General features: G+C 48.1%; 1 protein-coding gene across 3 annotated transcripts in view; it reads right to left on the minus strand.

The window, feature by feature from the left end:
* Positions 1–3037: 3037 nt before the first annotated feature.
* The window catches only part of TTLL9 (tubulin tyrosine ligase like 9), a 54313-nt gene continuing 42853 nt past the window's right edge, over positions 3038–14497 (minus strand). For 2 of the 3 annotated variants that reach the window (XM_081011389.1, XM_081011388.1), the window contains exons 11-14: positions 13427–13623; positions 7810–7923; positions 5831–5952; positions 3038–3615 (exon numbers count right to left, since the gene is read on the minus strand). In XM_081011389.1, coding sequence (XP_080867515.1) covers positions 3545–3615; positions 5831–5952; positions 7810–7923; positions 13427–13623 — 504 coding nt within the window. In that variant the 3' untranslated portion in view covers positions 3038–3544. The remainder of the gene's footprint in view (positions 3616–5830; positions 5953–7809; positions 7924–13426; positions 13624–14497) is intronic. The other variant, XM_081011390.1, reaches the window with a different exon arrangement.

Here is a 14497-nt window from a genome sequence, read left to right on the forward strand (position 1 = left end):
CATCTTGATAGCAGCAATTCGGCCTAACAAAGAAAGTTTCAATTTTGACCAACTATCTAAGTCTCTCTTAATTTCTACCCAGCATTTTTCATAATTATCCTTAAATAGACTTAGGTTTTTTGCTGTTATGTTTACCCCTAGGTATTTTACTTTTTTAACCACATTAAGTTCCGTCTCATTCTGAAACCGTTCTGACTCTGTATCAGTCAAATTTTTTCCCAAAACCTTAGTTTTCTGTTTATTTAATTTAAATCCAGCCACCCGACCAAAGTCATTAATCAGTTGTAATACTCTTTTCGTACTAGGCTCTGGCTTCTGCAAGGTCAAAACCAGGTCATCTGTGAAAGCTTTTAATTTGTATTGTTTCTGTCCGACCTGCAGAAGTCCGTTCTTAAACCGAAACCGTTCTTAAACCAAGGCGCCCTTTCCCTAATGAGGCCTCCCGCCGCTGGTGCCCTTCCATAGTTCGGATTCCGTTCTTAGACCAAGGTAAAGTTCGCAAACCGGGACACTACTTCCAGTTTTGCGGAATTCGTAAACCGAATAGTTCGTAAACAGGGCTGTTCTTAATCCGAGGTACCACACTAGTTTCCATTTTTACATGGTGGGGGTGCTGAGGAGTCTAGTGGGGACGTAGGTTTAGAGATAAGATTCTGTGAAGTCACTTGTAATCCTGGCCTGGACAATCCACTTCCTGGAAGCCTGCCGTGGCTCCCGTCTTCCCACTCTCGCATCGTCTTTATTTTATGTAAAATCCTTCTTTGACGATGAAATCACCAGAGCTTTATGGAATAGGCTTCATGGCAAGCTCACCTACTTGTCCATCAACAGTATAGGCAGATCCCTTAAACCCCAGAGAAGACAAAGAGCTCGGCAGCAACTCGGGGCAGAGCAGAAGTTACTGTGGTGATTTGTCTTGGCACTAGGGAGCAGCTGCTGCAGGTGGCATTGCCTAAGCGAGTAGGGAAGCTACTGGTTCTTGCTTTTATTAGGTATTTTGTGTTTTTTATCTTGTATTTTTCTCTTGTGACCCGGCCTGAGATCTACAGATGAAGGGCAGTTACAAATTTAGTAAATACATTTTTTAAAATTAAGAAAGAATGTCAAAGGGTTAAGGGACACAATCCCATGATGGACCTGTGTGGTTGGACAAAGGTCACTTGTGACCACAAACCCAGGAATGAGGAATAATAATAATAATAATAATTTATTATTTGTACCCTGCCCATCTGGCTGGGTTTCCCCAGCCACTCTGGGCGGCTTCCATAGAAACAAAAAATACAGTAAAATATCACAGATTAAAAGCTTCCCTGAACAGGGCTGCCTTAAGATGTCTTCTAAATGTCAGGTAGTTCTTTATCGCTTTGACATCTGATGGGAGGGCGTTCCACAGGGCGGGCGCCACTACCGAGAAGGCCCTCTGCCTGGTTCCCTGTAGCTTTGCTTCTCGCAATGAGGGAACTGCCAGAAGGCCCTCGGCGCTGGACCTCAGCGTCCGGGCAGAACGATGGGGGTGGAGACGCTCCTTCAGGTATACTGGAACCTGTGGCCTTCCAGATATTGCTAGACTACAACTCCCATCATCCCTGAGCAGCAGTCATGCTGCTTGGGGCTGATAGGAGTAGCATGTGGAGGCCCACAGACTTCTTATCACTGCTGTCATTTTCCTGTGTCTTGAAACTTTCAAAATGCCCCTTGAGCCCAAACTTGTAGGCGAGCTGGGCTCTTGGAGCATTCACAAGACCAGCCATCAAGTGGCAGTCCGTGATGCAGTGAAAGCTGATCAGTGCTGCCAGGGGAAGGTAGCAATGTGCGCCCACCCTCAGAAGTGGTGTTGAGATCGGGTTATCTCACTGGAGGGGGTGAATGATGCCCAGTTGCATCTGCAAGTGCTATTCCTGGCTCCACCACCCCTGTGTTGCTCCTGCTGCCAGGCTCGAAATTCTATTCTGCTTCTTGAGAAAAAGCAGGGGATTCTCTGTACACAATCCAGTTTCTGTTCAGGGTGGTACCTTGGTACTCAAAACAACTTGGAACCCAAACACTGCAAACCCGGAAGTAAGTGTTCCGGTTTGTGAACTTTTTTCAAAAGCCAAACATGCTCCATTTTGAGTGTTACGCTTCCGATTTGAGTGCCACACTTCCATTTTGAGTGTCACACTTCCGTTTTGAGTGTTACGCGCTTTTTTTTGCTATTTATTTTACTTTTTTGTTTTTGCGGCTCTTTTGTTTTTGTGATTTTGTGGGACCCAGTTTATCTACTGATGGATTGTGTGACTGCAGTACATGGTTTATTGCTTTCATTTTACGGATCAATGGTCTCGTTAGATAGTAAAATTCATGCTAAATTGCTGTTTTGGGGTGGTTTTTAAAAGTCTGGAACAGATTAATCCATTTTGCATTACTTTCTGTGGGAAAGCGCACCTTGGTTTTGGAAGACTTTGGTTTTAGAACAGACTTCCGGAACGGATTAAGTTTGAGAACCAAGGTACCACTGCATGTATATATCCAACCTTTACACTGGAACCTGAGCAAACCCATCCACCGAAGCCTTGTGCTTTGGTTATGAGATAGGTAAAGGGACCCCTGACCATTAGGTCCAGTCGTGACCGACTCTGGGGTTGCAGCGCTCATCTCGCTTTATTGGCCAAGGGAGCCAGCCAGCTTCCGGGTCATGTGGCCAGCATGACTAAGCTGCTTCTGGCGAACCAGAGCAGCGCATGGAAACGCCGTTTACCTTCCCGCCGGAGTGGTATCTATTTATCTACTTGCACTTTGACATGCTGGCAGGAGCAGGGACTGAGCAACAGGAGCTTACCCTGTCGCGGGGATTCGAACTGCTGACCTTCTGATTGGCAAGTCCTAGGCTCAGTGGTAAGTCCTAGGCTTCATTCCTTATAGCAGTGAGTGTGCAAAAGGGAAGGAAGGGGTACACTTCCAGGGAAACAGTTATTGAGGACCAGCAGGTGGTTCTGGTATGCTCTGCCTCGCTGCCACCCCATAACATTATTCTCTAGTCAAGAACCAAAGGGACATGTTTCTGGGTCCTTAGGAGTACTAAGGCATTAATTTTTATTCATGCTTGCTGCAATGCATTTTAGTCAAGGCAGTGGGTCTTTGGGTGGGACGCATCACTCTTTTCAGCCTTGCATGTGGAAGGTGCCAGTTGATTTGCTGCAATCAGTTGGCGGAGCAACAATTGTATTCCTCCCCTGGCTGTCGCCCCCACGGATGCTGTCCATGTTAAGCACTGCTTGCACCTGGCCAGGTGAGTAGTGCACCATCTTCCTGCCCCAAAACACGGTGCAATAGACCCGACTTTTGCAACATGCCAAGGTTAAAAGCTGTTCTGTGTCCAGTGCTTGGTCAGCCTGCCGGGAAAGGGAATCTTCTCAACAGCGCACCTGAAGCTCCCCAAAGTGGAGGAAATCCCTGCAGACACATAACTGAGGCAGCAAAGCCGGCAAGGACCTCACTTCAACTCCAGAGCCCGGACACACACACACACACACTCCGACATCTGACCATTTCTCCGCTGCAATGTTTATACTTTCTGCTGCGTCTGAAAAGACTTGAAAAGCTGCCTCAGCTGTTTCTTCCTGTCATTGTTGTAGCCTGAAATGAAAGCGATAACAAGGAGTTACATGTGACTTGTCCCCTCCACGGAGCTAGGAGATAATCTGCCTCTCTGGCTGAGCTGTGGTTCAGTCAGTTTGAAAGTGTGCCCCCAGGAAACGCTGCAGGAGCTTCTCGCCCCCCCCCTTAGTACTACCTGACAGCCTGTGATAGGCGTTGAGACTGATGGAGTTGGAGGTGGGAAGAGAGAGCCGAGTCTCCTCAAGTCAGCATCAAGCAAAGAACGGACCACAACACCGTGATAATCTGTACTGTGTGCCTTTTGGGAAGCTATTCAAGTGAAATGGGTGGTGAAGTTGAGGGGATTGCGGTGGCTTAAAGCACCAACGCATAAGGGATTTTAAAAAAAGAAGTATGATAATATCAGTATCATCTCCAAGAATATGGAATGAATCGCCAGCAGCAACTTAAAACAGCTACGCTGATTCAGAAACAACTACCCTGAATTAACCTGTCAAGATCTATTCCCATAATTCCTGCTCTAGAGGGGAGGACTTGAACCAATGGATTCAAGTTACAGTCATACCTCGAGTTGAATGTGCTTCAGGTTGAGCGCTTTCGGGTTGCGCTTCACGGCAACCCAGAAGTAATGGAGCGCATTACTTCTGGGTTTTGCCGCATGCACAGACGCTCAAAAGGATGTCACGTGCATGCACGGAAGCGGTAAAACGCGACCCGCGTACGTGCAGACACGCCGTCGCATCTTACGTTCCATTCAGGATGCGAACGGGGCTCCGGAACAGATCCCGTTCGCATCCCGAGGTACCACTGTACAAGAAAGGAGATTCTGACTAAACATCAGGGAAACTTTCTGACTGTAGGAGCTGTTTGACAGTGGAACCGTTTCCCTCGGAGGTTGTGGACTCTCCTTGGAGGCTTTTAAGTAGAGATTGGTCATTTGTCATGGATGCTTTAGCTGAGATTCCTGCATTGCAGGGGGTGGGACTAGGTGACCCCAGGGAAGGGAAGGGAAGGGACCATGAGAAAACTCACTTGCTCTATGATTCTATGCCTCAGGGTTCTGTCCTCTCCCCCATGCTTTTCAACATCTACATGCAGCCGCTGGGAGAGATCATCAGGGGGTTTGGGCTGGATGTTCATCAGTATGCAGATGATACTCAGCTCTACCTCTCTTTCAAATCAGAACCAGTGAAGGCAGTGAAGGTCCTGTGTGAGTTTCTGGAGGCGGTTGGAGGATGGATGGTGGCTAACAGATTGAGGTTGAATCCTAACAAGACAGAAGTACTATTTTGGGGGGACAGGAGGCAGGCTGGTGTGGAGGACTCCCTGGTCCTGAATGGGGTAACTGTGCCCCTGAAGGACCAGGTGCGCAGCCTGGGAGTCATACTGGACTCACAGCTGTCTATGGAGGTGCAGGTCAATTCTGTGTCCAGGGCAGCTGTTTACCAGCTCCATCTGGCACACAGGCTGAGACCCTCCCTGCCTGTGGACTGTCTCACCAGAGTGGTGCATGCTCTAGTTATCGCCTGCTTGGACTACTGCAATGCACTCTGCGTGGGGCTACCTTTGAAGGTGACCCGGAAACTACAACTAATTCAGAATGCAGCAGCTAGACTGGTGACTGGGAGCGGCCGCCAAGACCACATAACACCGGTCTTGAAAAACCTACATTGGCTCCCAGTACGTTTCTGAGCACAATTCAAAGTGTTGGTGCTGACCTTTAAAGCCCTAAATGGCCTTGGTCCAATATACTTGAAGGAGCGTCTCCACCCCCATAATTCTGCCCGGACACTGAGGTCCAGCTCCGAGGGCCTTCTGGCAGTTCCCTCACTGTGAGAAGCAAAGCTACAGGCAACCAGGCAGAGGGCGTTCTCGGTGGTGGCACTTGCCCTGTGGAACGCCCTCCTACCAGATGTCAAAGAGAACAACAACTACCAGACTTTTAGAAGACATCTGAAGGCAGCCCTGTTTAGGGAAGCTTTTAATGTTTAAAAGACTACTGTATTTTAGTACTTTGTTGGAAGCCGCCCAGAGTGGCTGGGGAAACTCAGCCAGATGGGCGGGGTATAAATAATAAATTATTATTATTATTATTATTATTATTATTATTACTATGATCCCAGCCACCGCTCTCCAGTGCCGAGATGGGTTTGACACATCTGGGGGTGGGGAAACAGCAACGCCTGCAGCCCCCACCCTGCCTATGTCTCCTAAGAGCCACTCGGCTGAATACCTAGGTGGGTGTTTGCAACAAAGCCGTTCATGGGTGTGTCCAGATTCCCATCTTCTCTGCTGACGGGACCGTCGTTCCAGATTAGGTCAAAGCCTCCGACACGCTTCTCCTTCCCCGTCAGCCTGTAGGAGCAAAGGCTTGAGAGTCAAGGGCAGGCCTGTATCCTTTGCCCTTCCTGGGATGGATTTGCTCATCCAAGCTCCAACCTTGGAGGGGTATCGAGATGGCAGCTTGGGAGGACAGAGGTGAGTTTAGCGCTTATCCGTCTCCTGTACAAGGGCTGCATGCCATTGAGAATTCAGAAAACTTTCTGATGATCACCCTACAACAGAGCGATCCACCGGGTTTATTGACCCAGCGCTTTCCTGGCAAGGTGTGTTGGCATATATCGTCTTCCTTAATTGCCCCGAGTCTTTTAAAGGGAGTGGATTAGGAACAGAAATAAACTTTGCTTCGGCTGCCCGGTTATTAATTGCATCGAACTGGAAAGGGGGAAAAGTACCAATAGTAAGGGAATGGCAGAATAAGTTATTAGACTATGCAGAATTGGCTCAACTGACAGATTAAGGGGAAATACAGAACAATCATTCACGCAAAAATGGGATATGTTTAAGAAATACCTACAAAAATATAACAACGACATAACTATGGCAGAGTTTGAATGACCCTTGTGTAACTTAAATACTACTAAGCAAGGGAAAATGGTATGGTATGTTATAAGAAAGTACTAGACGCTATAGTAAGAGTAAGGTAAGTAGTATAACTACATTCAATGTTGTAAATGTAATTTACATCAGGAAATGACGGGAAGTCTGTTTTCATATAATTTAGTTTACTGGATTTTTATTTTGGTTTATTTTTGTTTAGTTAGAAATTATAAGAAAAGAGCATGTACAAATACAAGTTTAAATCAATATTTAATGGTATTATTATTTAAGGCTGTACATGTACCTAAGATTGTGTATGGATGTCAATTACCGCATTTTTCGCTCTATAAGACGCACCAGACCATAAGACGCACCTAGATTTTGGAGGAGGAAAACAAGAAAAAAAATATTCTGAATCCCAGAAGCCAGAACAACAAGAGGGTTCACTGCGCAGCGAAAGCAGCAATCCCTCTTGCTGTTCTGGCTTCTGGGATAGCTGCGCAGCCTGCATTCGCTCCATAAGACGCACACACATTTCCCCTTACTTTTTAGGAGGGAAAAAGTGAGTCTTATAGAGCAAAAAATACAGTAATAATAATAAAAATTATTTAAAAACAAATAAGCTTTGCTTCAAGAGGAATCCAGGAAGAAGTTCCTGCAAAAGGAGGTTGGAGAGACCGAGGAGGACTGGGTGGTTTTGCAGAAAGATGGTCAGCACAGGAAAACAAGTGGTTTGAAACATCTCCCATGAACTTGCACTTGGCTTTGGTGCACTGCATAAGATTAAGGGTTGCAGCACTTGAGAATGCAGGAAAACTGTGGGAGTCATAAGCAGTGCACATGTCTTGTTGCTTATTTCCATAGGGCAAAGACTCCTGCTGCACCCTCAGGGGGATCGACAGTGCGGAAGGCACACTATAAAGATTAGTAGAGCCAACTGAGAGTCCCATGGACTGCAAGAAGATCAAACCTATCCATTCTGAAGGAAATCGGCCCTGAGTGCTCACTGGAAGGACAGATCCTGCCTGAAGCTGAGGCTCCAATACTTTGGCCACCTCATGAGAAGAGAAGACTCCCTGGAAAAGACCCTGATGTTGGGAAAGATGGAGGGCACAAGGAGAAGGGGACGACAGAGGACAAGATGGTGGGACAGTGTTCTCGAAGCTACCAGCATGAGTTTGACCAAACTGTGGGAGGCAGTGGAAGACAGGAGTGCCTGGCGTGCTCTGGTCCAGGGGGTCACGAAGAGGCGGGCATGACTAAACGACTAAACAACAACAGAGCCAACTGAAATGACAGGCACGAGGCACACACGCTAAGTGCTCTACTCACCTGCCCTCCATGTCCACTATGTTCAGGGTGTCCTCCAGAAGATGGGTCTTGAGTTCATAGTCCTCCTGGCTGCTGGCCGTGAGGGAGGGGGAAGCATTAACTTCGAGAAGCCACCTGCCAAGGACAGCAAAAGAGAGCAATGGGGGCTGGAAGGGGCTGAGAGCCATTGTGGTGCGGTTAAGAGCGATAGACTCGTAATCTGGTGAACTGGGTTTGATTCCCTGTTCCTCCACATGCAGCTGCTGGGTGATCTTGGGCTAGTCACCCTTCTCTGAAGTCTCTCAGCCTCACTCACCTCACAGAGTGTTTGTTGTGGGGGAGGAAGGGAAAAGGAGAATGTTAGCCGCTTTGAGACTCCTTCGGGTAGTGATAAAGCAGGATATCAAATCCAAACTCTTCTTCTTCTTCTTCTTTGTGTGCTTAACGCACCCGAGCTAAGGAGATCGGGCTTGTGGCTTGTCTTTTCATCGTGGATCCGTGTGGTTTGGTGAAGGGGAGGCGGTTCACCGATGCAAAACTGCCCTGTGGAGGCTGACTGGTTGATACGGGTGCGAGAGGTGCATTCCTTTCTCCTCCTGTGACGAGGCTGCATTTTAATGTTTCAATGTTGTATTTTAATCTTGTTTTTAAGTTGTATTCATTCAACTTGTTTTTATTATTGCTTGTTAGCCGCCCTGAGCCTGGCCTTGGCTGGGGAGGGCGGGGTATAAATAAAATTATTATTATTATTATTATTATTATTATTATTATTATTATTAGATGAAGCATGCAGAATCCTGCTTCATTCGTCGGCCAGCCTGCTGTCTTTGAGGAAGTGTCCCTATAGGTGAGGAAATTAAAGGGGTGTATCTGAGCACGCTACCAGGCTGCGCTGTTTGTGCCATCAGTGGCTTGTAGGGGAAGCAAGTTTGGGGTTTTCCCCAACAACCTTGCCAACTGCTTCATCCCATAGGACTGAATGGGACTACTGAGAATTCAGCCCCTTCTAACCTCCATAGACCCTCCCTGGATTCTTCTGCTTGGTCATAGAAGAAGAAGAGAAGAATTTGGACTTGATATCCCGCCTTTCACTCCCCTTAAGGAGTCTCAAAGCGGCTAACAATCTCCTTTCCCTTCCTCCCCCACAGCAAACACTATACCTGAAGGAGCGTCTCCACCCCCATCGTTCTGCCCGGATGCTGAGGTCCAGTGCCGAGGGCCTTCTGGCGGTTCCCTCGCTGCGAGAAGCCAAGTTACAGGGAACCAGCAGAGGGCCTTCTCGGTGGTGGCACCCGCCCTGTGGAACGCCCTCCCATCAGGTGTCAAAGAGATAAGCAACTACCTGACATTGAGAATACATCTGAAGACAGCCCTGTTTAGGGAAGATTTTAATGTGTGACATTTTAATGTATTTTTTTATCTTTGCTGGAAGTCGCCTAGAGTGGCTGGGGAAACAATAGGAAACAATGGTACAAATAAATTATTATTATTATTATTATTACTATTATTATTACTATTACTATTATTATTATATGTGAGGTGAGTGAGGCTGAGAGACTTCAGAGAAGTGTGACTGGCTCAAGGTCACCCAGCAGCTGCATGTGGCGGAGCGGGGAAGCAAACCCGGTTCACCAGATTACGAGTCCACCGCTCCTAACCACTACACCACGCTGACTCTCATACTACAGTGGGCACAATGTACATGCTGTCGAGATGGGCAGAAACGACTGGCACGCTCTCCTCCGTTGGCTTCTCCATCTTCCATTGCCCGCCATATCTCTTCCCGCTTCTGTCCATCCTTGAGGTCAATGCCTTAAGTGGAGGAATATTCTGTCCCGCGCAACTCTACGAGCTGCAGTAAGATCCAAGCCAGAACCTATCCCAGCCTTTGCCAACCTGGTGCCCTCCAGATGTTTTGGACTACAGCCCATCAGTGGCAGTCCGAAACATCTGGGTGGTACCAGGTTAGTGAAGGCTGCCCTATCCCAGTTGACTTGCCCTGGGTTCCGTTCCCTAGTCTAAGCTAACTGCCTTTGGAAGGTGGCTGGCACCCATCTCTCTAGAGAGGCAAGGAAGTACACCTCCTCTCCTGGGTGCAAGCCTGGTCAGGGTATATATGGGGGTTCTGGTCTCCCCTCTCAGCCTCGCTGATGCAATACATCTGGCACCAGCCTGGCTGCAGTTGCAGCAAGGTGTCATTGAACCATGGGCATAGTCAGGATTTTTTTTGGGGGGGGGCTTTTTTTAGGGGGGCAGGACTGACCTGATTGGTCAGTTGGTTAAGTATTTCTATTGTTTTACTTGGTCTAGGGGAGGAGCAGCAGTAATAATAATAACAATAATAATAATAATAATAATATTTATACCCCGCCCATCTGGCTGGGTTTCCCCAGCCACTCTGGGCGGCTCCCAACACAACACAGTGGTACCTCTGGTTGCGAATGGGATCCGTTCCGGAGTCCAATTTGCAACATGAGCAGAACGCAACCCGCAACTGCGTGACGTCATTTTGCGCGCCTGCGCAAGCTGCGAAACCCAGAAGTAACCCTTTCCGGTACTTCCGGGTCGCCGCGGGACGCAACCTAAAAAAAGTATCACGAAGCAAACGCAACACGAGGTATGACTGTATTAAAAGCACAATAAAGCGTCAAACGTTAAAAACTTCCCAAAACAGAGCTACCCTGGCATGGAACGCCCTCCCACCAGCTGTCAAAGAGAAAAACTACCAAACTTTTAGAAGACATCTGAAGGCAGCCCTGTTCAGGGAAGCTTTTAAAGTTTAATAGGTTATTGTATTTTAGTGTTCTGCTGGAAGCCGCCCAGAGTGGCTGGGGAAACCCAGCCAGATGGGCGGGGTATAAATAATAAATTATTTATTTATTATTATTATTATTATTATTATTATTATTATTATTCCCGTTCTCAATGAATCCTGGGAGGTTTAGGACCAGAGTCTTCCTTCTCCTAGATGGGCTACCTTCCCAGGTAAGCAAGCCCCATCTGCCCCAGACTTTTGAAGACCTGGGTGCAAATTCCCACCCAAAGGCTCTGGGAAGAGCCAGCTGAATAATGCGAAGAAGCTGGGCTAAAGTCCTCTAACTGCAAGGCCCCGGGGTTTGCTACTCAGTCTCTGTCGAGTGCCGAGGGAGGCAGGCTCCATGTTCCTCGGAGTGCGTCAGACAATGCAGAGTCGCTGCTCCAGACGGTGGCTGCCTGGCGTCTGCTTATCGGCTCCTTTTAAATAAAGCTGTCCCCAGGGTTGTGGCAGAGGCACCAGAGCAATGCTGACAAGCCACCGAGGCGCTAATTGAACCAGCAGCCACAGCAGAGGGAGGGAAGGGGGGCAAGGCCAAGAGGGCAGAGCTAGAAAGGAGAGTGGCAGGTCTGAAATTGATTGTGCCAGATTTCCTTGCCAAGGGCGGAGGGGAAACATGGCTGGGCAGGCGAGAGGATGGCTGGAGGCTAGAACGGCGAGAAAAGGCACAATCCTGCCTTGCTGACCTCTTCTCCCTTTGGACAATGGAAGGGAATGGCAAGAAGCAAAGGTTCCCCTCCAACGACATTTGCCCCTGCAAACGAAAATTGGATTTAAACCAGTTTCAATTTCCCCAACCCCCCGAGACTTACTGCATTGTGAGAAAACTGAGAATTCGGTTAAATAGTTCTATTCCCTAAGGATCTACGCTTTCCCCTCGGAATACAGCAGTTAAGACAGCCAACGGCCATAATTCAATATCCACCTACGTGGGGGAACTCCCCCCCCCCCCGCAAAACCCATAGGGACTTCCTTCCGAGTAGGCATGGATAGGATTGTGCTGAAAACTCTGTAGGCAAAGACATGCTCTAAATCAGCCTTCCCCAACTTGGTGCCCTCCAAATGTTGTCGTGCTGCAGGAATTTATGTATAGGTTGGGGGGGTTGCCCCTCTAGCAAATATCATGCACATGCAGCCCACTACCAAAACCAGCACAATCACTTTTGTGACTTTTGTGATTTGTCCCCACAAAACACTTCATCACAGTTTATTCCTATCTATTCAAAGGGCCTTTTCTGCATGATACCAAATATAAGAATTCACTGATCAATGTCTCTATGTACCGTATTTTTCGCCCTATAGGACACACTTTTTCCCCTCCAAAAATGAAGGGGAAATGTGTGTGCGTCCTATGGGGCGAATGCAGGCTTTCACTGAAGCCTGGAGAGCGAGAGGGGTCGGAAGGCTTGTGGATAGCTGCCTGCAGCCCGAAGCCCGGGGAGCGCGGCACTGTGCACCTCGGGCTTAGGGCAGCTATCCGCAAGCCTGTGGCGCCCAGCGGGATTTCCTGCCGGGCGCCGCAGGCTTGTGGATGGCTGCCTTAAACCCGGAGTGCGCAGCGGGTTACAGCGCCGCGCTCCCCGGGCTTCGGATAGCAGCAAGCTCCGGGAGCGATGGCGAGGTTGAGCGCAACCTCGCCATCATTCCCGGACCCGTTCTGGGGGCTGGGGCCGGAGGAAGCTTGGGCTTTCCCCGCCCCCAGCCCGGCAAGCTCTGGAAGCGATGGCAAGGTTGAATGCAACCTCGCTGTTGCTCCCGGACCCGTTCTGGGGACTGGGGTCGGGGGAAGCTCGGGCTTCCCCCGCTCCCAGCCCGGCATGCTCGGGGGGGGGGGAATTCTTTATCCCCCCCCCAAAATAAGTGCACCCTATGGGCCGGTGCGCCATATAGGGCGAAAAATACGGTACTGGCTCACTGGAGAAACTTCAGAAATTCATATAGATGTGAGCTCAGCTACTCAGCAGCCCCTCTGCCTGAGTGATAATCCCTGGCCTCCTGATACCTGAGTGCCAGACAGGTAGCCATTCCAGAAAGAACAAACCCAGATGAAGACAAAAGGGTGTCATTAACGTGGCTGGGAAACAGGGAAATGTAAATATCTCTTTTGTTTCACTTGATGGGCGTTTGGTGGAGGGCAAGGAGAACCAGGGGGCAGGGTCCAGGATGCTCAGATTACTGCCACCAGACCTCCCCTTTCATGATGTAACCATGACGTATTAGTGATGTAGTTTGGGGGGGTGTAACATGGGGATTAGCAGCTAATAAAAGTTTGGGGGCTCTTTTGTTTGGGGCTTCCATCTTGTTCCACCTTGAGGCAGGTGGGAGGACAGTCTTCAATAAAGACCAAGCCTACTGGCTGCTGTTTTGCTCTGGTATTCCTGGCTGGTATCCTTGTTTTTTGTCCAAGGGAGCCCTCAGATTTCTCCATTAACAGTCGGGACTCCCAGCTCCCAGCAGCCAGTGCAGCAAATGGTCAGACATGATGGGAGTTGTAGTCAAGAACATCTGGAGGGCACCAAGTCGGAGAAGGCTGCTCTTCACCATCCTTCCACTCTGGTTATCTGAATCCACTATGTGGTGGCCCTGTTGTGTGATACTGGAAAGAGCCACATAACTGGATATTGGGAGCAGGCGAGATACCTATGAACCCTTAAAAAAAAATCTCCTTGCAATCTTTCTTTCCTTCCCTTGAACTGTCTGCTGCCCAGCCAGCCCTTCCAGTTCCTGCTGTCTCTCCTCTTCCTCCTCCTCCTCTTCTGATCCAGAGCAACTGAGCTACCTCCCTTCCCTTGGGAGTATCCTCTGACCCTCTCCCCCCCTTACGGCTTGAGGTCTTGGTCGATCAGGATATCGTAGCCGTAGAGCTCAAAGCAGTGCTTGTCGCTGATGATGACTTTCTGGACGCTCTGCAGGCTCTTAATGAAAATGTTGTCCATCTCAGCGAAGAGGTTCTCCACAGCTTCCGCCCCGTGCTTGGCCGTCAGGTAGAGGCGGAACTTCTGGATCATCCACTTGCAGCCCTGCCGACAAAGAGGTTGCACAAAACAAGTGAAATACAGTGGTACCTCGGGTTAAGTACTTAATTTGTTCCGGAGGTCCGTACTTAACCTGAAACTGTTCTTAACCCGAAGCACCACTTTAGCTAATAGGGCCTCCTGCTGCTGCCGCACCGCCGGAGCCCGATTTCTGTTCTCATCCTGAAGCAAATTTCTTAACCTGAAACACTATTTCTGGGTTAGCGGAGTCTGTAACCTGAAGCGTATGTAACCTGAAGCGTCTGTAACCCGAGGTACCACTGTACCGTGAAAATCCCTGAAACGAGAAGTAATCGACTAGAAATATTATCTTATGAAAATAAACTAAATAATAAGAATCAAAGAGTTTAAGGGAAAAAATCTAAAACAGCTTATATTGTATTCCTTTCTTTGAATTTGTGCCATTTAGGTTTTTAATACCTTTTTGTAAAGGCAATACTAGAATTTTCACAGCAGAGTCCCCAACTCTTTACTACTGGGCTTTGCTTCCTCTAAATTGGCTTTGTTTAAAACTTGCCACTTGGGTTTTCAAACCTTTTTTGTAAATTCAGTATTAGAAATTGTACCTTTGAGTCCTCAGTCCTTTATTGCTGTGCTTTGCTTCACCTAGGTTGACTCAGGATTACAAATATTTCAGAGTTTTTGGGAGTTCTACCCCCTTCTTGTGAATTTTGGTCATTTAAGGTTTATGATTTTTCTATTTCCTTCTGAGGAAACTGAATAGTTCAATGAAATGAGGTTTGTAGCCGGCATCCCGTTAAGGCTTCATTCAATTTGAGGTTTTTCTAATTTTTTCCTTAAACTCTTTGATTTTTATTATTGAGTTTATTTTCATAAGATAATATTTCTAGTCAATTAG

This window comes from Podarcis pityusensis (genome assembly GCF_964106645.2).
Source record: "Podarcis pityusensis genome assembly, chromosome: 6".
In the NCBI taxonomy this organism is placed as follows: Eukaryota; Metazoa; Chordata; class Lepidosauria; order Squamata; family Lacertidae; genus Podarcis; species Podarcis pityusensis.